The 26,084-nt window shown below is 40.2% G+C and overlaps 1 protein-coding gene across 1 annotated transcript in view; it reads right to left on the bottom strand.

Moving 5' to 3' along the window:
- kcnj3a (potassium inwardly rectifying channel subfamily J member 3a) overlaps positions 1–25,405 on the bottom strand; it is a 69,279-nt gene extending 43,874 nt beyond the window's left edge. The window contains exons 1-3 of the mRNA XM_089133034.1: positions 24,676–25,405; positions 22,392–23,060; positions 20,321–20,537 (exon numbers count right to left, since the gene is read on the bottom strand). Coding sequence (XP_088989160.1) covers positions 20,321–20,537; positions 22,392–23,054 — 880 coding nt within the window. The 5' untranslated portion in view covers positions 23,055–23,060; positions 24,676–25,405. The remainder of the gene's footprint in view (positions 1–20,320; positions 20,538–22,391; positions 23,061–24,675) is intronic.
- Positions 25,406–26,084: the final 679 nt, after the last annotated feature.

The following is a 26,084-nucleotide window of genomic DNA, read 5'->3' as shown; positions in this document are numbered from 1 at the left end:
TTTTACCTGATTTGCTCACCGACTCCCAAATGATTCGTACAACGACTCATTTTTCCAAACCACTCCTTTGCGTGACGCTAATCGGCGGTGATTGGTCAGATGACCCAGCCAGTTATTGTTTGTTAGCCCAACGCATAAACATATTGATAAAGCACTGCAGTACTACAAGACACTCTATTCTTTATGACAACTTCAATAACAGCGACAAAACATTTCTCCGTCCGCCGCAGAAGGGGAGGAGCAGGGAGCGGGGGACTCGCGGCCATGGACGCTCGAGGCGGGGCGCTGGGATGAGTTGCCGGTGGGACGCCCGAGCTCGCCGCCGACCGCCTGGAAAATGGAGGGGCGGCTGCCGTTCGGGAGGGAGAGGAGGAGTCACCGCCGCTTGCCGTGGGCCAGAGCCTGCTGCCATCCGCCAGTGAAGGGGAGGAGCAGGGAGCGGGGGACTCCTACCGTCTGCCCAAGGCACCCGAGGAGCCGTCGCCGTCCACCGGGGGCGGGGGAGCGTCGAGGCGTTCACCGAGGGCCATCCAGCGTCGCCGCCGGGCACCGCGGAGGAGATCGCCCAGCTGGTGAGGGACAAGATGGCAGCGCGTTGTGGGAGCCGGACCAATTTTTTTTTTTTTTTTCCTCTCTCCCCTCTCTCGTGTCCGTCGCTCCTCGTGCTTCCGTCTCCGTCTCCCTCGGTTCGTCGATCCATACCCCCTAGGGATCGCCGCCGCCGGGGGGGAGTAGGCACAGTCTCGGGTGTACCCCCCGGCCTGTGAGGGGTGATGGGGGTATGTGGTGAGCAGGACGGCCGAGGGACGTGAGAGAAAGTCGCGAGGCCGGTGGTGCGATTGCTAATGAGCAGCACCTGTGAAGCACACCGGTCTCGCATCTCTCACGAAGGAGCGGAGCCATAAAGGGGGAGCGACGGAGTGGATGATCGAGAGAGGAACAGGCCTGCTTTTATTTGTATTTTATATTTTATTTGGTAAGCCAGCAGTCGTCCGTTAGGGGCTGCTGGCCGGTATTATGTTTTATTTTGGGTAGCCAGCAGTCGTCCGCGAGGGGCTGCTGGCAGGTAATTTGTTTGTTTATTTTGTTTAAATAAAGTTTTATTTTTGATTATTATCCGGTTCCTGCCTCCTTCTTCCCTGAACTTTGTTACATTTATATATTTTACTTACAACTCAATACCACTCTGCAATATCTGTATGACGGTAACAGCTGACAGTTATTCAGATAACTTCAAAATATATTGAAACAACCAGAATATCAATTGATGTCCTTTCCGCATCATTTTATCCTATCTTGAAGTACGACGAAGTGACAATTATTGTTTTTTTAGAGCATCGTTTCCAAGCAGTTTTAAATAAAGTCATAATATTATGTCTATAATGCCTTAGTATTTTAACAGTTTTAGGGCTAGGCTATATATAACAATGTTATAAGTAATCATGCAAATTTAGTTCACAGGCTTTGCTTTATATATTTCCTAGGCATCAAATCACACATAAATGTCAGGAAACTCGATTCCTGGCCACATGCCAATGTCCATGGACCAATAGTTCTTTGGTAACTTGTAAGGATCACTGTCGAGTCCAGCTACCTCTAATTTAAGAAGATAATAATTTGTTATACTCCAGTTTTCACAGTTTCCCCTATTAAATACAGTTGTTGCAGTATGCTTTGCCACTCAGTCCGACATGTTCTGGTGGGAAAGTGACATCAATGCATACCCTCTAAAGCTTGAGTTTGGGGTGTGACTTCTGTGGCAGGAAGGCTGAGCCAGAGGGTGTCAAGCCGATGGGACAATGGCTGATGCGAAAAGACATGGGAAAAGACATTCAGCTCTGGTTACAAAAGTGCAAGCCAAAATTAGCTGCATTTAGACCTTCAAAGATGAAACAGGTCATGAACACGTCAAAGAAATGGGGCATTGCAATGCAACACTCTACAATACAGAATCATCATGCACCCGTTCACAAAGACAAATAAACCAGTCTATAATGTTTACTCAGTCTCAAACAGATGTGCTGGGGGCAGATTAGGGATGTTCCTGAAACTGAATACCTTATTCAAAAATGCATGGATAATGGCTTCAAAACGAATAACGAATTCTACCAAATAATAGAACAAATATTCAGCAAGCAGTCAATCCTCATGTTTGCTCGATAAAAGGTGAGCCAGAGGGGACAGCAGAAACTTCTTCCTGTGAAGTGAATGAGTGTAAACTCTATGAATGAAATGAGCGCAAATGAAATTAACAAGTCACGTTTTTGTTGTCGTCTCTGCGCGTCTCTCAGAAACAAGAGCTTGGCAAGAGTAATAACTAAAATACTGCATCACACAGATTTTCTACAATTTGATATTTAAATTATTTAAATGTTGTATGATAGTACACACAAATGAACGAAATAAGCACAGAATAATTGCAAATCAAATAGCCTCGTTGCAGTCCCGGCATTAGAGGTCTAGACAGAGCACCTGGGTCCCATTTGGGTCTATATTTTTTTTATTGTCAGCCGGGTCCGGGTTGGGTCCCAATATATTACTTCGGTCTGTTTAACATTGTGTGCAGGGTTGAAATTAACTTTTTCACAAACTTTTTCACTGGACAATTGGCTTTATGCACAGCTGCACTACTTCCTGAACTTAAGCCAGCTCCTTGTTTCCTGTCTGCCATCATTGGACAAATTGATTAATCCAGGTGTGCCTGACCTCAGTAGTCACGGCAACAATAATCAGACACACCCGAATTAATAAAAGTTTGTCCAATAATGTCAGACAGGAAACAAAGAGCTGGCTTAAGTTCAGGAAGTAGTGAAGCTGTGCATAAAGCCAATTTGGCTACTAAATTTGTAAGTTGCAGGCCATTCAAAACTTCTACTTCTAAAAAGTAAATAAACCAGATTAACAGTAAGAAGATTAAGTATCGGCATATTATTTATTTTTTAGGGCTGGGCAACGATTAATCGCAATTAATCGCATACAAACTAATGTTATTATGTTTACATAATATATGATTTTGTACTATGTATAATTATTTTGTATATAAAAAAATTCATACACATGCATGTATATATTTAAGAAAAATGTGTTATTAACATATCAAATATTATTATTTACATTTAATATAAATTATTTATAAATCTATATACAGTATAAACATGCAAATACATGTGTGTGTATTTATATATACAAACGCACACTGAAGAAGGCACGCGCCGAAACGCGTTTGTGTATAATAAAACTGTATATGCAAAGTGCGGCCTCTCTCTTCCATACATGCATTGTCATTATTAGGCCAGCACTCTTAAAACAATTTGAGATATAAACTTTGAGTGAAGCCTGCTCCAACCTCCATTTATTCATTGTGTATTTATATATACAATATAATTATACACACAACACATACATATATTATGTAAACACAAACTTTTATTTTGGATGCGATTAATCACGATTAGTCGTTGCCCAGTCCTATTATTTTTAAATCTTCGTTTCAGTGCAAATGAATGCTGCACCGTCATTTGTTGCGTAGTGACAGTCATGTTCAAGCCAGATATGCACAGATTCTGAGCAATACGCTGTATTTAATATATCATGATGATGACTCACAAGTTGAGTATTTGCACTAAATCAGCGCAGATTTGGCTTACACGAACTTCCCCAGCAAAGTGAGTAAATGTAATAAGTAACACGCCAAATTGGCTAGTGATTGGCCAATTGGCTAATTGGCACAGCATTACCTCGCATAGTTTTTTTACCCGCATTTGGGGGTTTGGTGGGTGTTAATTTCAAACCCTGATTGTGTGTAATACCCAAATCGATTGGATTCGGGGAACACCCGGCCTTGATCAGAGTCAGTTAGTACTGCTTGTGTGTTTTTTGCAACTTGCAACTTTTAAAATTAGATAAGAAAAGTGTGAGCCAGGAAATAAGGTTAAAAAACACAAATTGTGCAAAAAAGCTCTTCAGGTTGCTTCAGGCAGCTAACGTGAATGTGCAGCCTCAAGCGCGTCATGTTTCTATGGCAACCAGAGCTACCAATTGACGATTGGCTCTTTTACTTAAAAGATTTAATGATTTAATGACTCATAAATGTAAGTACACATTGATGGCCTAAGACACGAAACGAGCAGTTTGTGTGAGAAAACGAACAGTATTTATATCGTTTTTACCGCTTGTAACCACAGCCACGTCCAACTGATTTGAAGGCACGGGCGCTTCATTCTGCGCAAGCGCCAAAGAGCGCTGGAAGTGTTCTCTTGCGCGGTTGCAAAAAAAAATCAACGTTGTCTGTTAATATATTGAAATTGTCTTCCATTGCAATTTTCTGTATATCTAAATATGTTTAGATCTTTACAGTGAAGGATAACACTGAAATCTCTGTGTAAACAATGAGTGACATAAATGCGCGAGAGATCTCTTCCGGGGCTTTCCAGTGCGTTTGCGCCAACCCGATCTCACGACCAAGTCGTACGAATTCGACGAATGATTAAAAAGTGGCTAATTCGTAACAATTCATACGACCTCATTCGTACGAATTAATACGATTTTGCTAAATCGTACATATTTTACGAATTGGCCAATTCGTATGAATTCGTACGAATGACCTACCCCTTACCCCGCCCCTAAACCTAACCATCACGTGGGTTTAGACTAATCGTACGAATTAGTACGAGTGAGGTCGTACGAATTAGTACGAATTAGCCACTTTTTAATCATGCGTCGAATTCGTACAAATTGGTCGTGAGATAGTGTTGGTTTGCGCAGATAGAAGCGCCCTCGCCCTCAGAGTACTTGGACGTGACTGTGATTACAAGAGGTAAAAACTATATAAATACTGTTCATTTTCTCACGCAAACCACTCGTTTCGTGTCTTAGGCCATCAATGTGTACTTACATTTACAAGTCATTAAATCATGTTTAATTTGGACTTCTCTGTGCATGCTCTTTGAGGTGGACCCAGGGTGGACCCCATAAACCTCCATTACGTGTATATGACTGACAGACAAGAACAGTTTGACCTAAAAATATCAAAATTGAAAATACTGTGGAAACAAAGGCACCTACATCTTGGATGCCATTGAGGTAAGCCTAAAACATATCAAAAATTAATTTAAAAGTAAACTATGCCTTTAACTTGTATTGGATGTACTGTGAGGTACAATATTGGGTTGTTTGTATTCTTCTGCATCTTCTGTGTATTCAATGAAATGCCAGTGGTTTGCTTGCAATTGGCAAAGGTTCATCATCGCTACCAACTGGGCTGGAGTGTCTATCATTCAAGCTCTCAACGGAAGAATGTACGGTTGTGAGTCGTTTGGAAAAATAGGTCCACAATTTTACAACGAATGGTAAAACACCAGCTGGAAAGCATATTTTGCAGTGATTTTTGTGTGAGCATATCAGTGAACACCCCAGACCACTTGGTGAGTTTCATGTCTTTGTAAACTAAAGTTTAATGCGTTTTAGGAAGGATTGTTCCAGTGCACCTATGCAATCATTGTGGAGGGGTGCTACCACAGAAACCGAAAATTCTCGGGACAGCACATGTGTTTCAATCTTAACCATTCTATTTCATCAGAAACAATCTTCTTGGTCGGCCTATCTGTTTGTTATTTTAATTAGATTTTTGTTCAAATGTAAGAAAAAATTTAAAATCTTTAAAAATAAAGTGAAAAAAACAAAACAAAAAAAAAACCTGGGCTTTAATTGTAAAATACCGAACTTGTCCTTTAAGAGTAATATTAACTAAGATACTCATTCATACACATTTTCTACTACTTGATATGTCTATTTAAATGTTTGAAACCTTGTACATTATGATAGGTTACATGATATTTCTCTGTCTCTATTACGGTGTTAGCGTGTATAATTCAAAAGACGAAATGAGTGTTTTCACAGATCATTTTGACAAAGTGGTCGTCTGTACACGACAAAATAACAGTTTTAGTACATCGTTTTTGTGTAAACTATGACGGGAAACTAAACAAGATGGAACAGAACATGATCGTGACAGTCTCAAGGTGATGAAACACATGGCAACTTTTTGAGCAATGTTGCTGGGCAATGTTGATGTCAACGGGCAACCAGCTCAGACACAGGGCCCACGACCGATTTAAATGATCCAGATAGAAATTCATTGCCCATTTTAAATGGCAAAGTGCCCAAGTAACAATCGCTCGGCAAGATTGCCCAGCAACATTTCTCAAAAAGTTGCCCTGTGTATCATCAGCTTCACTCTCTCTCGGATACAATTATTAATGTATTCTTTATAATTTGTTTCTATATTCAACTATATTCTTATATTCAACTAAGTTGTTTTACCAAAATTCAACCACTGAGTCTTTTTCGTTTCTTTCCCACTTTCATCATGTTCTGTAATCAGCTATTTTATAGAGTCTGACCCCTCTTCTTTGAGGTTTCGCATAGAAAGCCAATCCTCTTCGAGTATTTAAAAACGAGCCAATGGCATGCAATGCCTTGGGGCTGCGGAAATTTGCATAGCGTACTCCGCCCTACTCCGTGAGTATAAAAGGAGGAAGTGAACGCAACCGCAGTATGTTTTCGCTTCGGAGCCAAGAGAACCTCTTCACTCCTGAAAGCTAATTCAAGACTCTTCGAGACGAGCGTCCTCTTCAGTGTTGGTGTGACGGCGGTACCCAGCGAGATTCTGCATCGCCTGCGATCTGTGCAGTGGTCTGCCAGACTTTGCGCTTCTCCCTGGTCGCCTCAGCGCTGAAAGAGTGAATTTCCTCCTTTCACTGAAAGAGCTGCACGTGGCACGTCTTTTTAAAGATGGTTCGCCCGTGTCCTTCTGGATGTGGTAGATTTCTGTCGTCATCTGATGGTCACGATCGCTGCTTTGTATGCCTGGGCATTCAGCATGCAGCAGCAGCGTTCGTGGATGACTCATGTTCCTTCTGTGGGAACATGACCATTTCCACACTGAGGTCGAGGCTGAATGATCTCACTAGAGTGAGTGCCCCGGTCCCCCCTACTCGATCGGCTTCCTTCACGAAAGGGGGCCCGTCGACCAGCGGTACGCGGTTCTCCCATTCGGGTTAGCTCTGTCCCCTCGCGTCTTCACGAAGATCGTCGAGGCAGCCCCTGTTCCCCTTCGCGAACACGGGGTTCGCATCCTGAATTATCTCGACGACTGGCTGATACTAGCACACTCTCGAGCTCAGGTTTGCGAACACAGAGACCTGGTGCTCCGGCACCTAGCCCGTCTGGGCCTTCGGGTCAACCGGGAAAAGAGCAAACTTTGCCCCGTGCAGAGGATCTCTTTTCTCGGCATGGAGATAGACTCGGTCGCCATGTCCGCGCAGCTCACGAACGAGCGCGCGCACTCACTGCTGACTTGTCTTCGACAGTTCGAGGGCAAGAGTGCGGTTCCACTGAAACTATTTCAGAGGCTCCTGGGGCATATGGCATCCGCGGCTGCGGCAACGCCGCTCGGTTTGCTTCATATGAGACCGCTTCAGCTCTGGCTTCGCGATCGAGTCCCGGGGTGGGCATGGCATCGCGGCTCGCTCCGAGTTCCAATGACTCCAGCGTGCCGCCGAACCTTCTTCCCGTGGTCGAACCTCAGCTTCTTACGGACAGGGGTCCCTATTCAGCGAGTTTCCAGGCATCTCGTTGTCTCCACGGATGCGTCTACCACATTGCCATGTGCAATGGGCATGCAGCCGCCGGTTCCTGGACGGGAGCCCAGCGCCTCATGCACATCAATTGCCTCGAGCTGCTGGCAGTACGGCTCGCCCTGCACCGCTTCAGAGCGTTGCTCTCGGGCCAGCATGTGCTTGTCCGTTCAGACAACACTACGGCAGTAGCGTACATCAACCACCAGGGGGGTCTACGCTCGCGCCGGTTGTCGCAGCTCGCCCGCCACCTCTTGATATGGAGTCAGAAGCACCTGAGGTCCCTTCGTGCAGTATACATTCCTGGAGACCGGAACCTGGCAGCCGACGAGCTGTCACGGGTCCGTCCCATCTCCGGCGAATGGCGACTCCATCCCCAGTCGGTCCAGCTGATCTGGGACCAGTTCGGGGAGGCACAGATAGACCTGTTCGCCTCTCGGGACTCGTCCCACTGCGCCCAGTTTTATTCCCTGACCCGCGGCACACTCGGCTCAGATGCGCTGGCGCACAGCTGGCCACGGGGCCCGCGCAAGTATGCGTTTCCCCCAGTGAGCCTCCTTGCACGGGTATTGTGCAAGATCAAGGAGGACGAGGAGCAGGTCTTGCTGGTAGCCCCCTACTGGCCCACCAAGACGTGGTTCTCTGAACTCATGCTCCTCGCGACAGCACCTCCTTGGCCTATTCCTCTGAGAGAGGACCTACTCTCTCAGAGACGGGGCACTCTGTGGCACCCTCGTCCCGATCTTTGGAGGCTGCACGTGTGGCTCCTGGACGGGACGAGGAAGGTTTGAGTTCGCTGCCACCTGCGGTGGTGGCAACCATCACTTCCGCAAGAGCGTCGTCCACGAGACACCTTTATGCGTTGAAGTGGAACCTCTTCGTCAATTGGTGTTCTTCTCGCGGAGAAGACCCCCGGAGATGTTCGATCAGTGTCGTGCTTTCCTTCCTGCAAGAAGGGTTGGAGCGCAGGCTGTCGCCCTGCACCCTTAAGGTTTACGTCGCGGCCATTGCCGCTTCTCATGAAGCAGTGGAGGGTAAGTCCCTAGGGAAGCACGACCTGGTCATCAGGTTCCTGAGGGGAGCGAGGAGGCTACATCCGCCTCGTCCTCCCCTCGTACCCCCTTGGGACCTCTCAGTAGTTTTAAGTGCTCTGCAGAGGCATCCCTTTGAGCCTTTGCAATCGGTAGAGTTAAAGTTTCTGTCCATGAAGACAGCACTCCTGGTTGCATTGGCCTCCATCAAGAGGGTGGGGGACCTGCACGCATTCTCCGTTGACGAAGCGTGCCTGGAGTTCGGGCCGGCTTACTCTCACTTGATCCTGAGACCCCGGCCTGGATATGTGCCCAAGGTTCCCACCACTCCCTTCCGGGACCAGGTGGTGAACCTGCAAGCGCTGCCCCCGGAGGAGGCAGACCCAGCCTTGGCACTGCTCTGTCCGGTACGTGCTCTCCGCACCTATGTCGACAGAACGCAGTGTTTCAGGACCTCAGACCAGCTCTTTGTCTGTTATGGAGGGAGCCAGAAGGGAAGGGCTCTCTCAAAGCAACGGCTGTCCCACTGGATAGTGGATGCCATTGCTTTGTCTTACCAGCAGCAAGGCCGTCCGTGCCCACTTGGTGTGACGGCCCATTCCACTCGGAGTGTGGCCTCCTCTTGGGCTCTAGCGCACGGTGCCTCGCTAACAGACATCTGCAGAGCTGCAGGCTGGGCGACACCCAACACCTTCGCAAGATTCTATAATCTGCGAATTGATCCAGTGTCCTCTCACGTACTCGTTCCGGCCGGTACTGGACCCGCTAAGGTGTCTTCACTTGCTCGCCACTCCACTCCCCGGACTGGATAAGTGCGATATTTCCTCAGTTCTTCCATTGAAGTCTTGAGTCCTCCAGCACCGACGATGCGGGCACCACTGCTGTAGCTCTGGATGCTGGCTAGGTGCCTCCATGCGTACGGTTCCCCGTCTCATGTGTATTATCCACTGTAAGCCTCTCTGAGCATGTGTCTTCCCTTGGCAAGCCATCTGCCAACCCTGGAGTTGAAATTTTAACAGCCACCTAAAGTTGGTGCTCCAGTGTTTCCATATGTGTTCCTATATGGCCATATGAGTATTCTTAAGTCCTCCTTTCGGTAGGCATCTGGTAGCATGTCCCTCCCGGGATATGTTTCCCAGTGTACCTTGGTAATCCTGTGTCAAAGTAGGATCCCTAAAAAAAAAAAAAAAAAAAAAAAAAAAAAAGGGGGGTTCAGATTTTCGCAGGGCACTGGAAGACAGCTTGAAGATGGCGTGATGGCACAGACCCCCAATCTCCGTCACTTCTGACGTAACTCGAAGTGACTACGAAAGGGAACGTCTCGGTTACGTATGTAACCCCTGAGTAGGGAACGGAGACGTTACGTCTCCCTGCCACTTCTGCTGTATCGCTGGGTAGACGCCGAGTTCAGTCTTGGCTCCTCAGCGAAGACATACTGCGGTTGCGTTCACTTCCTCCTTTTATACTCACGGAGTAGGGCGGAGTACGCTATGCAAATTTCCGCAGCCCCAAGGCATTGCATGCCATTGGCTCGTTTTTAAATACTCGAAGAGGATTGGCTTTCTATGCGAAACCCCCAATCTCCGTCACTTCTGACGTAACGTCTCCGTTCCCTACTCAGGGAACGAGGGTTACATACGTAACCGAGACGTTTTCCTTACTTGTTGGATGTTACAGTTTATGCACTCAAGGGCCAGTAGCTCATCTCAGCATATTTATAATTCAAGCTATAGTTTTGCCAGCAAGATGTGCTCTATTCCATTGGTTGCAGAACAGCTGAGGAATGCTCAGAACTTAAAGTCTGCATTTATGAGGGCCTTTATACGGATGATCATCTCATTGTAGAGCTAAATTAAGCATGGCGGTGGCTCTGTGGTGGGGTTGCTTTGCATCCTCTAGCACTGGAAACCTGCAGTGTGTGAAGGCGAATATATTCACTGACTTGAACCCTTAGAAAATCTCTGGTGGGATTTGAAGAAGGCGTTTAAAGCATGCAAACACAAGAATATTACTGAATTGGAGGCCATTGCTCATGAGGAATGAGCTAAGATTCCTCAGAAACGCTGGCAGAAGCTGGTGTCTGGTTAAACATCTCATTTGCAGCAGGTCATAACAGCAAAAGGGTGTTCTACTAAGAACTAAAGATGCTTGACATTAAAGTCATTCGAGTCATTTCGTTAATTTCGTTCGTTGAATGAACCAAATGACTCGAAAAAATAATGCTCAATAATGACATTTTGAATGCAACTAGTCTATGACATTATTTACGATGTCTTTGTTATGACATCTTGACATAAACCATAACATCATAACCTGTCAGTGTCTTTGTCATGACAACTTGACATAAAATTAAGTTCTGTCATGTGGTTGGTTTTGACATTGGCTGTCATGAGGCCATTATAACTGTGTCATGAATATTTTTCGTGACCTCAACTGCAGTGGTACTAATTGAATTTGTCATTAAAATGTTATAATGGCCTAGTGAGAGCCAATGTCAAAACCAACCACCTGACAGTTTAATGTAATGTTAACCCATAAAGCTAGGTAGTTTCTTAAGTTTAATACTTAATCTGCTATGTCATGTTTATGACAGGTTGTGTTGTCTTAGTAATGTCAAGTTGTCAAGACAAAGATACTGACAGGTTATGATGTATTGGTTAATGTCAAGCTGTCATAACAGAGACATCTCAAACAATGTCATATTTGCATTAAAATTGTCATAACTGAGCGAACGACACTAAATGACAGTTGTCACAAACATGCAAATTTATAACATATGTCATGTCATGGTTATGAAGGTGCAATGTTAGTCTTATGCACACCCCTTCAAGTAAAGTGTTACTGCAGAAGTCATTAAAAGTGCAATTTTCAGTTGAATTTGGTTAGAGCTATTTCAATTGCTTTTGTTTGCTTTTTTTCATTGCAAACAGCTTAAAATTTTGCCAATTACCTGATTTGCAATGGGGGTTTAATCATTTCAATTACAACTGTATCTATACATGTATATAAACATAGAAAGAAAAAGAAAAAAAGAATAATGAAAGGTGTTACTTTAAATTACCTGAATTAGAAGAACACAACTAGTAAAGACTTTAGTACAGACTTTATCAGTGACCTTGACAGTCTAGGGAAATGATTTTTCATGACATACAAAGGAGTTTGTGTAGTTTTATTTTAAAGAGCTCTGCATTCTCTGACAAATATTCTAAAATCAGCATGACAGATTCGCAAATCTACCTCCAAACCTTTTGTTGTTATGTCAGAACTATTCAGGAATATTTGCTGAGCGAACTAAGAGCTCTCAAAATATACATCTTTAGAAAAAAGTGCTCTGTAAGTGTTACAAAAAGATGTTTTCTCATCTGTTTCATACACACCTGGATCACACCAATATAAATAGTGGCTGACTGAAATGTATTTTTCAACATCCAATGCTAATCTGTAGAGAACAGACAATATATTTATGGTATAAACTACTGTTTTAATATTCTATAATACACATACTGTATAATGAGTGCAGAAGGACATTTTACTGCACAATATGTGTAAAATCGTTTGATACAATTTGGAAATGGCACAGGGAGGAACTAACGCATCTGTTAACATGCCAAATGTGAATTGTTCTTAATACCAGATATGTGTACATTTTGCGATCGCCTACTCCCGTTTGAGTTGAGGTTATTCTGTTCAGAAACTGCCAATATGAAAGAAACTATCTATACTATATAACTATCTATATAACATAAAAGTGTCTCTTCTCTGTATCTCTAAACCAATGTCAAAGGACTTTTACTCTCTCTGTACCTCTGCCTCTTTCTATGTTCTCTTCGATGCACATTCTTGCTCTGCTGTCTGAAAAAAGTGCTTTGCACACACTTTTCAGGGCTCCATAATAATCAGATGTTCAAAGGCTGCATGGAAACAAAAAAAGGGGGGGAGGGGGCTTCAAAACGGGTTGCCATAGAAACAATGTTACAGCCACCAGAACACTGGAGAGTCTTGGGATTCTGTACTTTCACTGTTCGACAGTTATTAACGTTGTCGTTTGCTCATGCCACATGATTCCCCTACAGCAGACATCCTTGTCAAGTTATGTCTGAGATGTTGGGGATTGGACTCAGTGATTGAATCGATATAAAAGATATGTGAAAGATATAAAATGCACTGCACAGTTAATTTACAATCATTCTTCAGGACCAGTATATTATAAAAATCTCAAATTTAAAGGGGGGGTTGACTGCGATTTCACTTTTTAAAATTTTAAATAGTGTGTAATGTTGCTGTTGGTGCATGAACAGTATCTGCAAAGTTGCAGCGCTGAAAGTTTAGTGTAAGCAGAGATATCGTCTTTTAAAAATCAGGAAGTATATTGCCTACAAAAAGACTCGATTGGGACTACAGCTGGGTTATGGTTCGTCACTAACCCACACATTTGCATCAACCACTCCCTCCGGAAAATGCAATAAAGGGCATGCGCATATTTCAGCAGCTCCAGCTTGTCGAGTGTGTTGTTCACGCAGCTGTCAGGTCTTCTGTGTTCGAGCTTCCCACGGATGCTGTACTTCGTCAACAATGGATACAATTTATGTTTGATTATGTTCCGGAAAATGACGATCGTAATCTAGCTCTCTGTGCTGCGCATTTTACTGAAGACAGCTTCCAGAATCTCCACGAATACAACACCGGATTCAACAAGAAACTGTTACTAAAACATGAAGCAGTTCCAACTTTAAAACCAGAGGCAGCAGTTGTTGGGCCATAACCTGTAAGTAGGCTAAGACTTAATCATTTTAAATGTATTTGCATGTATAATTCCAGACGTAGCCTTGTGTTTTATTTTTTTCAAATGGCAGCGCTGGCTTTATTGCCACTAGGCTACTAGTTATGCTATTTTGTGTCTACGACAAACGCGTACAAACACGAATTTTGTATAAGTATTAATGTTGTAAATGTATTTTTCATGTATGTTTTATGACGTTATTTTGGATTTCATCAAGATCGTAAACTTGCCAACGCTGTTTGAGTATAACATTAGTAGACTAGTTATACCGCAAATTAGTTAAAATCTCCCGGAATCCAGAGCGAGCGCGCATGCGAGACAGTGTTCCAAAGTCCAAACTTCATATCGTGCGCATGACGAGGAGAGCGAGAGAGAGACTTGCGTACTATGCAGAGAGCATCCTGATCTGGAAACAGGACCCCCGTTGGAGAATGTCAAAATTCTACCTCAAATCTGAGCAAGCATGTCACGAGACAGCCTCACACGGTTAACTAAAGCAGCAAGCCGGTACAGGAATATGAAACTTACTGACTGAAAAAAACCCTGAACCCCCATCTGACCGCTGCGGCTACATGCTGATGGGACATAACCACTGTTTAACTCTGAAAGAAAAAAAAAAACAGAAAAAAAAAACTTGAAGCCAAAATACGGCATGCAACAGCATTTTCTGTTTTGATCAACTAATTTTTGCTCCTCTCTGCACTTTACTGTTAAAAGACGTAAGTGTTAATAATTTGTAATATAGTCAGGAGCGACTTTCATGATTTTGTTGCTGTATTTTTACATCTATTCAAATGAAGGATTTTACAAAACATATTTATTTTATATGCTGGAATATGAAGAAATTTATATTAACAGAAGAAGGGCTGTCTTTATTTCATTAAAATATGGTGGAATGTGCAGAAAAGAGGTTTAAATGTTCAACAATTTTCTTCTAGTCTGAGACTGTTGCATTTAATTTAATTTTTGCTCGATGCAATGTGCATAAAGTTAAAATATTGAAAGAAATAAAACAAGTTTTAAAAAAGAAAATGTTTAATTTGATTACATTTAAGATGGAATATGCAGAAAGAATACGATTAGGCTGAAAGGTCTATGCTTTAGCGTATTCAGGTCGTGCATCATGTTTTTGAAAAGTAACTTAGTAAAATAACTAGTAAAGTAACTAATTACTTTTGAAAATAAGTAATCAGTAAAGTAATTGGATTACTTTCTTGGAGAAGTAATCAGTAATCAGTAACTAATTACTATTTCCAAGTAACTTGACCAACACTGGTCAGTTGCTATTGTTGCCAGTCAGATGCCATTGTGTAAAACAAACGTGTATAAAGTTAAAAAATGTAGCATATTATCATTCCTCATTGAGGTTCTGTTTGACTCTCTTCATCGCGGCTTTCTCGGTCTGATTCTGCCTCAAACTGATACTGCAGTTCGACACATATTTACATCTGGACCGGAGCTCATGACATCGCCCGTAAAGGTAATGGGCGTTAACCTTCCGGACAACGTGAGGGACAGTTTAGCCAATCACAACACACAGGGCCAAACTAACCAATCTGAGCCCACTGCCCATTTCTGAGGGAGTGGTTTCATAGACTCAGGAAGTCAACCGCTCGTTCGAGGACAGAGGAGAGCGAGGCTGACAATAAAGGTGAAGTTTATGAAAAATACGACTTTTTAAAAAAGAAAAACCACGAATACATGTTATATTGCACCCCATAAACACAATCATGCCAAGAAAAAAAGCAGTCAACCCCCCTTTAAGTTGACTGAATTTAGTTCTTGAAGATTGATTTTTTTTTTTTAGAACATGGTCAAATTCATCAATTTCTCAAGTATTACATAGTCACTCTGCAGGAACTACAAGTAATTTGCGCGCACACACACACACACACACACACACACACACACACACACACACGTACAGTATATATATATATATATATATATATATATATACAAGCCAGTTATTTACGTCTCCAAGACACTTTAAGAAACCTAACTTCCAGTGCTACCTGGAAAATTATGTGCAAGTGTACGACAAAAGCTGTTTTAAACACAAAGGGTGGTCACAGTAACTATTGATCGTATTTAGCTAATAAAAGTTAATTGATAAATAAAATCTATTTATGACATTATTTTTGAAAGCATCCTCCCTTTACAGCATTTTTACAAGTGCTTAAAACTTGTCACAGTACTGTAGCTGTGTTGGCAGGTTTCTTCAAGCGTCTTGGAGATGTTGCTGCAGTTCTTCTGGATTTAGTCTCTCATTTTTTATTGAATTTTTTCTCAGTTTTTTTTTTTCTTTCATGTAATCCCAGAAGGACTTGATTATGGTGAGATCAGATACTAACATGCCTAAGACTTTTGCATGGTATATATATATATATACCTATATAATATATATATATATATATATATATATATATATTAGAGCTGCACAATTAATCATTAAAAGATCGCAATCTTCGAATGAAAATTGCGAAAAATTTGCGGTCGCAATCAATCGCAAAAACAACTTGTACGACAGAACAACTTCACAAACAGTCTTTTTGACCACACAGTAGTGTTATTTCTAGTATACATATTCATATTATCACAGAAGAACTGATATAAAAGTATAAAGTTAAGTTCAGATATAAACTCTGATGTTTACGGAAGCAATCACAATAGAATAAATCACCTTTAGAAAGTAACATGGTGCTTTGAATAAAATTTGTATCGTTACATCGTTACACCACTAGGTAGCGACAAGGGACAAAAAAATGTCATAGAATCATTTATTTAAGAGATTCATTAAAAATGAAGTTTTTTTTTTTCAACTTTAAAATAATGGTCCTGGGGCCTGATGTATAAACATTGGCATTTCAATGCCTTTTTTTGTGCGTACACAACGTTTATACATCAATTTTCAGCCTGTTCTCACGTAAATGCGCCTCTATAACACGCATCGTGTATTGTCATGTAATTTATACGCGAAAATGAGTTTTTGCGTGAATATGAGATGCAGTTTTTCACGTGCATTTGATACGCAGTTCATTTGCGTGTAATAAACACCACTAATTCTACCCAAACGTATAATACACACGCACCCCACCCTACACCTAACCTACCCTAACCAACCAATGCATATCATATGCACATAAAAACTCACTTTAGAGTATAAATTACACGACAATACACGTGCGTGCTATAAAGACGCATTTAGTGTGATCGGACTGAAATTTTTCACACAAATATGCTGTGTTTTAATGTTTTAACTACAGCGAGGATAATTCTGCTTTGAATTGTGTTCTAAATAGCAGAACTAACTAAATGTTTTCACAGGAATAATGATGCACAGTTAATCCGTAAAATAAGGTCTATCTGTTTACATTAAAACTTCTCTGAAAACTTTCACTGAAATGTATTTTAAACAATATTGATTTATTTATTGTAAAACAAGGCAAGGATACTGAATGATTTTTAGTATGTACGGCACATAGTCCTTATCTAATATTTCCCTAATGTCTTGTGTTAAACATGGTATCACATGGATGGGAATATGAATGGAATGATGTGCAGATGCTGTTATGCATAGTAACGAGGTGAAGTAAGCTCAATGTATGGTTATTTCAAGGAGACAGGGAGGAGATGCATGTACGCACAATCTTCCGCTGACTGGGTTTCAGTGGTGGAATGTAACCAAGTACAAAATAATACTTTGTTACTTTACATAAGTACATTTTTCATGTATCTTTACTGTACTTAAGTAGAATAAATAGTGCATACTTTTTACTTTTACTTCGTTACATTTTGCAGCAATTATTATACTTTCTACTCCACTACATTTCTACAACTTCTGTTACATTTTCATTACATTTTCTGATCAGTTTTTCCCCTGCCAAAACGTAATCTGACGTTGCACTTTTGTCTCACCAGTGATGTTTGGTTGCCATATAGATATATCAACCCAGTCACACTTAATGCGTCTCACACATAGTGCGTTTATTGTGCAATTTATGTGCGAAAATTTGTTTTTACGTGCATGGGAAACACACCGTGTGTAATACATTTGGTTAGGATTATGGCAAGCCAAGAGGTTCAGAATTACACCATAAATTAATTGCGTTTACTGCCAAACATAGTTATTAACATACCGGTATAGTAAGGATAAGCATGATGTGTATATTGCCCAATTGCAAGCTTGTTTCAGAAATGGTGATAAACATTTTTTTTTCCATCATTATTAAACATCATTTTAGGAGTATTAGGATGAATGGGTTAGAATTAAATATTTTATTAATCATTAGAAAATAGACATTAAGAGAATAAATTGTCATGCAAGTACTTTTACTTTTAATACTTAACGTACAGGTAAAATCAGGTACTTTTTACTTAAGTCTGGTTGTCATTGTGTTACTTTTACTTTTACTAAAGTAAATATTTATCTGATTATTTGTACTTTTACTTAAAGGATTAGTTCACTTTTGAAAAAACTTTTGCTGATAATTTACTCACCCCCATGTCATCCAAGATGTCCATGTCTTTCTTTCCTCAGTCGAAAAGAAATTTAGGTTTTTGATGAAAACATTCCAGGATTTTTCTCCTTATAATGGACTTCAATGGGAACCGGATGGTTCAAGGTCCAAAAGACAGTTAATAACTGTTTCAGATGCAGCTTCAAATGTCTTTAAACGACACCAGACGATGAATAAGGGTCTTATCATGCGAAACGATCGGTTATTTCAAAACTTATTCCAAACATGTAACTTTTCTAAGGACAAATGCTAGCCTTGCTCTATTCTGTGAGGCGCGTTTGCAACGTCACGTATTACGTAATTACGTTCAAAAGGTCACGGGCGACGTAGCCGAAAGTACAGAGTCAGTGTTTACAAGTTAAACGCATAGGTTGAACGTGCAAACTAGCTCAAACACCGTTTACAAAAAAAGGAATTAAAAGGTAAAACAACGATGTCGGACGATTTTGATTCTGTACTTCCGGCTACGTCGCCCGTGACCTTTTGAACGTAATTACGTATTACGTGACGTTACAAACGCGCCTCAGAGAATATAGCAAGGCTAGCATTTGTCCTTAGAAAAGTTACATTTTTGGAATAAGTTTTGAAATAACCGATCGTTTCGCATGATAAGACCCTTATTCATCGTCTGGTGTCGTTTAAAGACATTTGAAGCTGCATCTGAAACTGTTATTAACACTATCTTTTGGACCTTGAACCATCCGGTTCCCACTGAAGTCCATTATATGGAGAAAAATCCTGGAATGTTTTCATCAAAAACCTAAATTTATTTTCGACTGAGGAAAGAAAGACATGGACATCTTGGATGACATGCGGGTGAGTAAATTTTCAGCAAAAGTTTTTTCAAAAGTGAACTAATCCTTTAAGTACTGAGAGTCAGTACTTCCTCCACCACTGCTGGGTTTTATAAAGGGAATTCTGCACAGGTTCTGGCATACGCAGGGTTTTATAAATCTGAAACAAAAAACTTTTGTGTATACGCAACATCTAGATTTTGTGTCTACGCACACTTTTAGGATGACATCTATGTAAAATGTTATAATTAGGCCCCTGGAGGAAGATAACGAGATATTGGAAAAGAGTACTGTATTTGAGATTTATTTGGGTTGCTGACAAAATGGCAAAACTGTTAACATAAGCTGGCATGGCATGCTATTGGTCACCTTTTTTTTAAACACTATTAGATCGAAAAAGTCGTAGTGCTGGCCAACCTTCAAACATCCAATAGTGCTTTTCTTTTGTTTAAACCTATTAAGCTCTGAACTTTTTTTATTACCACAAAAAATAAAGGTAAATTGTAGCACACTGAGAATGGACAGCCCGTTCTCATCCTTTAACGTCATATAGAACGCTATATGCAAAAAGGGAGCTATACTACGCACATGGCACCCTTTATCGTTAATATAACACGCGAACCCAAGACGTTATAAATCCTTTAGCGTGAATATGACACGCACACCCTACCCCACACCTAAACTTAGCCCTCACAGCACGTCTTATATTAACGATAACGGGTGCCATGTGCGTAGTATAGCGCCGTTTTGTCATATAGCGTTCTATATGACGTTAAAGGATGAGAATGCGTTGGAATGGACATAATAAAGAACAATCAAATAAATATGAAAATCAGATATACTGCAGTGTAGGACATAATGTAATTTGGATTTTAAGAGATGTGCGTGAACTACTGAGCCCTGCTAAATGTTATCTTTTCATCCTAAGGGATACACATTGACACCACACTGGTTTTACCAACTTCCCCAAGCAGCATGTCTACAATTAAACTTCACTGCTAATCAATAGAAGAAAAAAATCAATCATGTGCACTTCAAGGCCAGTGAGACACAATGCCTTCTATTTTAGTACCTCGTTTTAACAGGATGTGTTAGTCTTTCTAAGCGAATAAACAGTGCAATGCCCCTTGTTCTTGTGCATGCAGACCACATACACTTGCTGACTTTGTAAATGGTTACAGAGATAAACTGAACATCATACTCTACATGACAGAGGATCACACACTACCAGTCATTATGAAAAAGAAATAACGCAGAAACATGCACTTAGTTTATAAGAGATGCATGGAAAAACAATGTGTTCTAAATATCCAGCTCAAAATATCAATATGTCAGATATCCTCTGATGGATGGAATGAAAATCTGAAGCTAAAAAAGACTACGGCCCAGAATCATCATACTGACTCATCCAGACTCTATCACTCATCCTGTATCAGGGTAAACACGAGGGCAAAGGTTGCATAGTGTATTCCATCCTTTATATTTCAGAGGCCTTTTAAATTTAAAATCAAAATGCGAAAGACAATACAAGGTTAAAGTAGCAGACAAAATAACTTACCGGTCGTTTCAACAATTCCCTCCAAAATCACAACTATTTCGAACTGTTCCATCTGCATGGATCGCTGCGAGAGCTCATAGAAGGGGCTCTTGGTGTCGATCACATGACAGATTGTGAGTGGTGACACGAGAAAGAGTTGGTCCGCTCCGGTGCTGAAGCCCACATCCAGCTCCAGCTGATCCAGGGGGAGGAACTCGCCCTCGGGCGTCTGTCGGGACTGCAGGAGCGAGAAGAAGGGAGACGGGGCGTAAACATCGCTTTACACACTGTACGGTGAAGTGAGCTGTGAGGATAGACAGTCAGTCATCAAAGGAGAGACAGGTAGGAAATCAAATTGAAGTTCAACGTTTACTATAAAGGAACCAATGTTATTTTTTTTATTTTGGTTTTAGTTTTTGAATTCGGGTTGAGTATGCAGCATGTCTGGTTATTATACAAGATTTTGGCCAGTGTATTTAAATATAGGGCTGAATATAAGGCAGCCATAACCCATCTGGGTCTAAAGGACACATTATTCTTAAGCTATTTTTTTACACTGCTCTAATTTAAATTAAATTAAATCTTTTTATTATTATTATTATTATTAAATGAGAGGATGTCAAGTTAGTATCACATCCAAGCATTAGCTGAGTCTCTAGATGGACAACAGAGGGCAGAGTAACACTTTCCATTACACTACTCATATTGAACATATTTCAGGTAGATACAGTATAGATACAGGAGTGATATCACTAATAAAGTGTAGCAGCTACAGTATAGAAATAACCACCGGTCAAAAGTTGGGAATATTTTTTTATGTATAAAAATAAGTCTCTTGTCTTATGCTCACCAAGGCTGCAATTTTTTTGGTTTGCAAATAAATAGAATTAAAAAAAAAAACAATTAAACTAGTACATTAATTGTGAAATATTGTTACAATTTAAAAAAACTATTTTTTTATTCGAATATTTATTTTAAAAAGTCATTTATTTCTGTGATGGTTGTGTGGAAATTTTCAGGTTTGTTTAATGAATATCAAGTTCAAAAGAACAGCATTTATTTGAAATAGAAATATTCTGTGACATTTTAAATGTGACATTTTAAATGTCTTTACAGTCACTTTTAACCAATTGAATGTGTCATGGCTAAATAAAAGTATTATTATTTTTATTTTTTTCATTTTTTAGCTGAACTTTTGAATGGTAGTGTCACAGTTTCCAGTTTCCACTGCAAAAACTGTTTTTTAACATTGATGCTAATGTTTTTTGAGCTGCAAAAATCAGGATATTAGAATGATTTCTGAAGGATCATGGGACACTGAAGCCTGGAGTAATAATGCTGAAAATTCTGATTAGCCAGCAGGAATAAATAACATTTTAAATAAGTTATTTTAAATTCTAAACACATTTCACAATATTTCTGGGGCTTTTTTTACTATATTTTTGATCAAATAAATGCAGCCTTTATGAACATAAGAGACTTCTTATATAACATTCAATTTTAAACATTTTTATAATTCCAAACTATGAAATATATGCCTACACACATACTAATATAAATACGTATTGTATAGAATCGTTTTCTCTACAGTGTCCATAGACCTATTAGACAGAGATAGTTGAAACAGTTTAAAGGGATACTCCACTTTTTTTGGACATAGGCTCATTTTACAACTCCCCCAGAGTTAATCAGTTGGGTTTTACCGTTTTTGAATAAATTCAGCTGATTTTCTGATATTTAGAAGAATATCTGCAACCAGACCGTTTCTGGTCTCATTGACTACCATAGTATATTTTTTTTCCTACTATGAAAGTCAATGAGACCAGAAACGTCTGGTTACTGACATTCTTCTAAATATCAGAAAATCGGCTGAATTTATTCAAAAACGGTAAAACACAACTGTTTAACTCTGAGGGAGTTGTAAAATGAGCCTATTTCCAAAAAAAGTGGAGTATTCCTTTAAATGCGGCTTCACAAAATTAGTAGGCAACACATTACTGTATTTACATGCTGTGTTATTTACATTCAGTGCTTACATGTCTAATTTTACAAGTTAACAATTTCTAAAATATGGCAAAGGGCAGGCTATTACCTTGAGTATTTTGCATCGGATCTGTGCTGAAACCATGTGACTATTGCGCAGATTTCCCACCCTGAACATCAGCGTGAGTTTGCCGTCACGCATGGAGATGACTGCGTTTTCACTAAACATCAGAGTCTCTGCCCTCTTCTTCGGTTGAGACATCTTAATAAACATACAGCCTATTAAAAAGGCATCCACTATGGAGCCCAGGATAGACTGAAATAGGAAGAGAATGATTCCTTCTGGACATTTATCGGTGATGTATCTGTGGCCGTATCCTATAGTGGCCTCTGTCTCAATGAAGAAGAGGAAAGCAGAGGGAAAGTTATAGACGTTGGCCACGCATGGCGTGTATTTCTCATCGTGGACTCGGTACAGGTCCCCTCTGATGTATGCAATGATCCACCACATCGAAGCCATGAATAACCAGGCCACTGTGTATGTGAGGATGAAGATGAAGAGGTTCCATCGCCATTTGAGGTCTACTAAAGTTGTGAATAAGTCTGAAAGATATCTGCTGTTCTCTCCACCCAGGTTTCCATGCTGAACGTTGCATCGTCCATTCTTGTCCACGAATCGCTGTCGTTTCCTCCTCTTGTCCTTCTGATGGCTGGAGGATTGGGTGGTCACTACCTCATAGTCGCTTCCAAATTTCTTACGAAGTGCAGACATTTTATCCTGCAGAGACAGCAGTAAAAATATCTTGACTGTCTGATATTTTAGCAGTGTATTAGACCTGTCATGACCTTTCAGTGAATAAAATGTTATGAGTAAAACCAAAATAGAAGAGACTGAAAGTTAGTTGACACTTGGTCTTTATCTCTTACCATACAAGCTTTTGTGTCAGAAGTCAAATTACTGAAAGGCTGATTTGTCAGGTCGGGGAAAGTTTTCATGTGTGTTTTATTGTAAATGTTTTCAGTTGATTTATTGCATTTTCACTGGAACAGTGGTTTTATAGGTTACAGTTTATTTTAAGATCTGTCACAGTGTAATTACATGGATACGTAGGGTCCGACAGGGCTAAAATGCTTCTTTGATTAAATTTTCCTCTATATGGAACAAAAACGTGTCATGGAAATTTGGCTGATCCATGACATATTAATATGGTAATATTTGATGTTAGCAGCAAATGAGAATCGTTAAAATTATTGAATATTTTGAGACAAAGGTCTTCTTAATGATTTTCAGTTTTGTTCGAGGTAATTAAAGCAATAGATTTCAATAACGGAAGAATGTGTAAAAGTTTGGTATTTGGGGTAAAAGGCACCCCAGTTGACATGGTTAAATTGAGATAGTATAGTAGTATCATTAAATTGGGTGTCCTCCTTATAGAGATAATCACCATAATTATAGACAAACCATCGTATTTAAAAATATCACATAATAAAATATGATTTAATGTTACTCTAAATCTATACCATTAAAATAGGATCTCATTCAATGCTTTTCTTTACTTTTAAAATAATTGTATGTATTTTAAAATATATTTTTATATTAACATTGAACAAAAATGTAGCTAATTATTTTATTAACAAATTAAATAGAAAATAGAGTGCAAACTTTGCTAGAGTGGTTATTTTAAACACTAACTTAGACATTATTAAACATATCATTTTAGCTTACATCTTTGTATAAATAATGTGTGCATTTTGCCCCATGCTGGTAAGCCACACGGGGTGTGTGGTAAAAGGCCCCCCTCGGTACCTCATACATTTATACGATTTTTATACAAAATAAATCACTTTTATGATTTATTTTCAGACAAAATATGTTGCTCCATTAATGTTCAATACAAACATATATATTTTCTGCCAACTCTATGGGAATACTGAAAATTTATTTTTTATTTTTTTTCTTTAGCCCCGTTGGAGCCTATAATATTAAAAAACAACAACATACTACTATGCTACTATAGTTTTAGGGTTGGGGTTTGTTTAAGATGACTTGCTTATAATTATGCATCATTTACTCACTGTTGTTTTTACTATAGCAAACTTGAACAAGTAATACAGCAAAATAAATAAATAAATAGCCTGTAATATTAGAAACATGTTGTGGAAGATAGCTTTTGTACTTTAGTTTAGACAGAAGGAAATTAAAGTATGGACAGCAGATTCCTTGGTTATATCTAGGCTATAATAGTGAATTAACCCCTTGGCGGTGGAAATGTTCAATTCAAAAAACATAAACATTGACTTTAAAAACCTGAAAAATAGTCGGGGGAAATTAAAACGATAGACCTGGTCTAATGTACATTTGAAAAAGATTAAAGAAAAGACAATCGTCTTACCTATATTTCACCATACAGTGATTTCTCCTCTCTTCACATTACCTGCGTGTCATCTCAGTTTAAAGCGTAGTTTAAAGGGAAGCAGTCGTTTGCTTATTTACGGAAAAAGGAGTAAAGAGACATGTTCCTTCGTTGAAGATGAAAGCAGGAAACTCTCCACAGGCGCTGTCTAGCGGCTCGAGTCCTGAAACACTTAGTCTGTCTTCACTCATCTGTTCATTTGAGTTTCGCAAAACGGAAGCTCAGAGTTCTGGATGAATTTCGTCAGTCCGATCACAGATTAGCGCATCCGTCTGTCCAGCGATTTGCCCAACAATTAATGGATACAAAAAAAAATAATAGCCTAATAATAATAATTGTCTAGATGCGTTTCACCATCTGGCTGGATTTTCTCCACCTCTGTATGTTCACCAGAAGAACATTTGCAACTTAATCAGATTATGTTGCTCAGAGTCTGTGTGGTGAACCCAAACTGACGGGCGCGCCTCGGACAGACAGATTTACAATATGTTTTGCTCGCGAACCCAAAGCTCTGTTGTTCCTGTGTTATCTAGTTCGTTGCAAGAGAATGCAATAAAATAGCCGAAATGGTTGCAGGGACGGCCAGGGTGTCCTCCAGACCCCCAACGCGAGTGTGTGAGGCTGCTCTTTGTCTCTTCAGTTCCCCTGTACTGATCGTTTCTCTCACAGCGTCCGAAGCTCCTCGCAGCATACAGAGGTGTGTGTTATTTTTCAGCAGGGGAGGGCGGAACCACACAATGGCAATTCGCGTTTATTGGCTAAGGAAGTTATAAATACTAGGAATTTGGCTTTAGTTATTCATGATCGTGCAAACAATCACTATACCATACACATGCCAGTATTCATGCACAGCAAATATGCAATACACTAAAAGGTTGATGACCTCTGCTTTACACCACACATTCCTATTATAAAGACCAAGATCCCTGACCTCGGCTTTAATGAAAGGCGAGATCAATCTATGAAAAAGTTAAGGTTCAGGTTCAGGTTTATTGATATAGCCCATTTCATACTCAGGGAGCCCATGCTTTACATAGAGAAATAATGTATATACTTAAATCAAATCAAGTAATTACATAAAATAAAAACGTGAGAAGGAACATAACTGCACACACACACACACAAAGGAAGGGTCAATAGAAGGCATCGTAGAAGAGTTTTGTTTTTAATCTGGGTATAAAAATAGAAATAGTGGGAGAGGTCTTAATGTCTAAGACGGTTCCAAAGACGGACCGCATAGCAGCTAAAGGCTGCCTCTCCCTGCTTGGTATGAGCGCTGGATTGTACCAGTTGGAGTTTTCCAGCAGATCTAAGTGATCTTGAGGGGTTATATGTTTCAAGCATCTCTGCTTAGAGAGGTTCTTGACCATTTAGTGATTTAAAAACAA

Source organism: Pimephales promelas, chromosome 7 (genome assembly GCF_988280905.1).
Source record: "Pimephales promelas chromosome 7, fPimPro1.hap1.1, whole genome shotgun sequence".
Classification (NCBI taxonomy): domain Eukaryota; kingdom Metazoa; phylum Chordata; class Actinopteri; order Cypriniformes; family Leuciscidae; genus Pimephales; species Pimephales promelas.
Note: the sequence above shows the minus strand (reverse complement) of the source record. Positions and strands in the feature narration are given on the sequence as shown.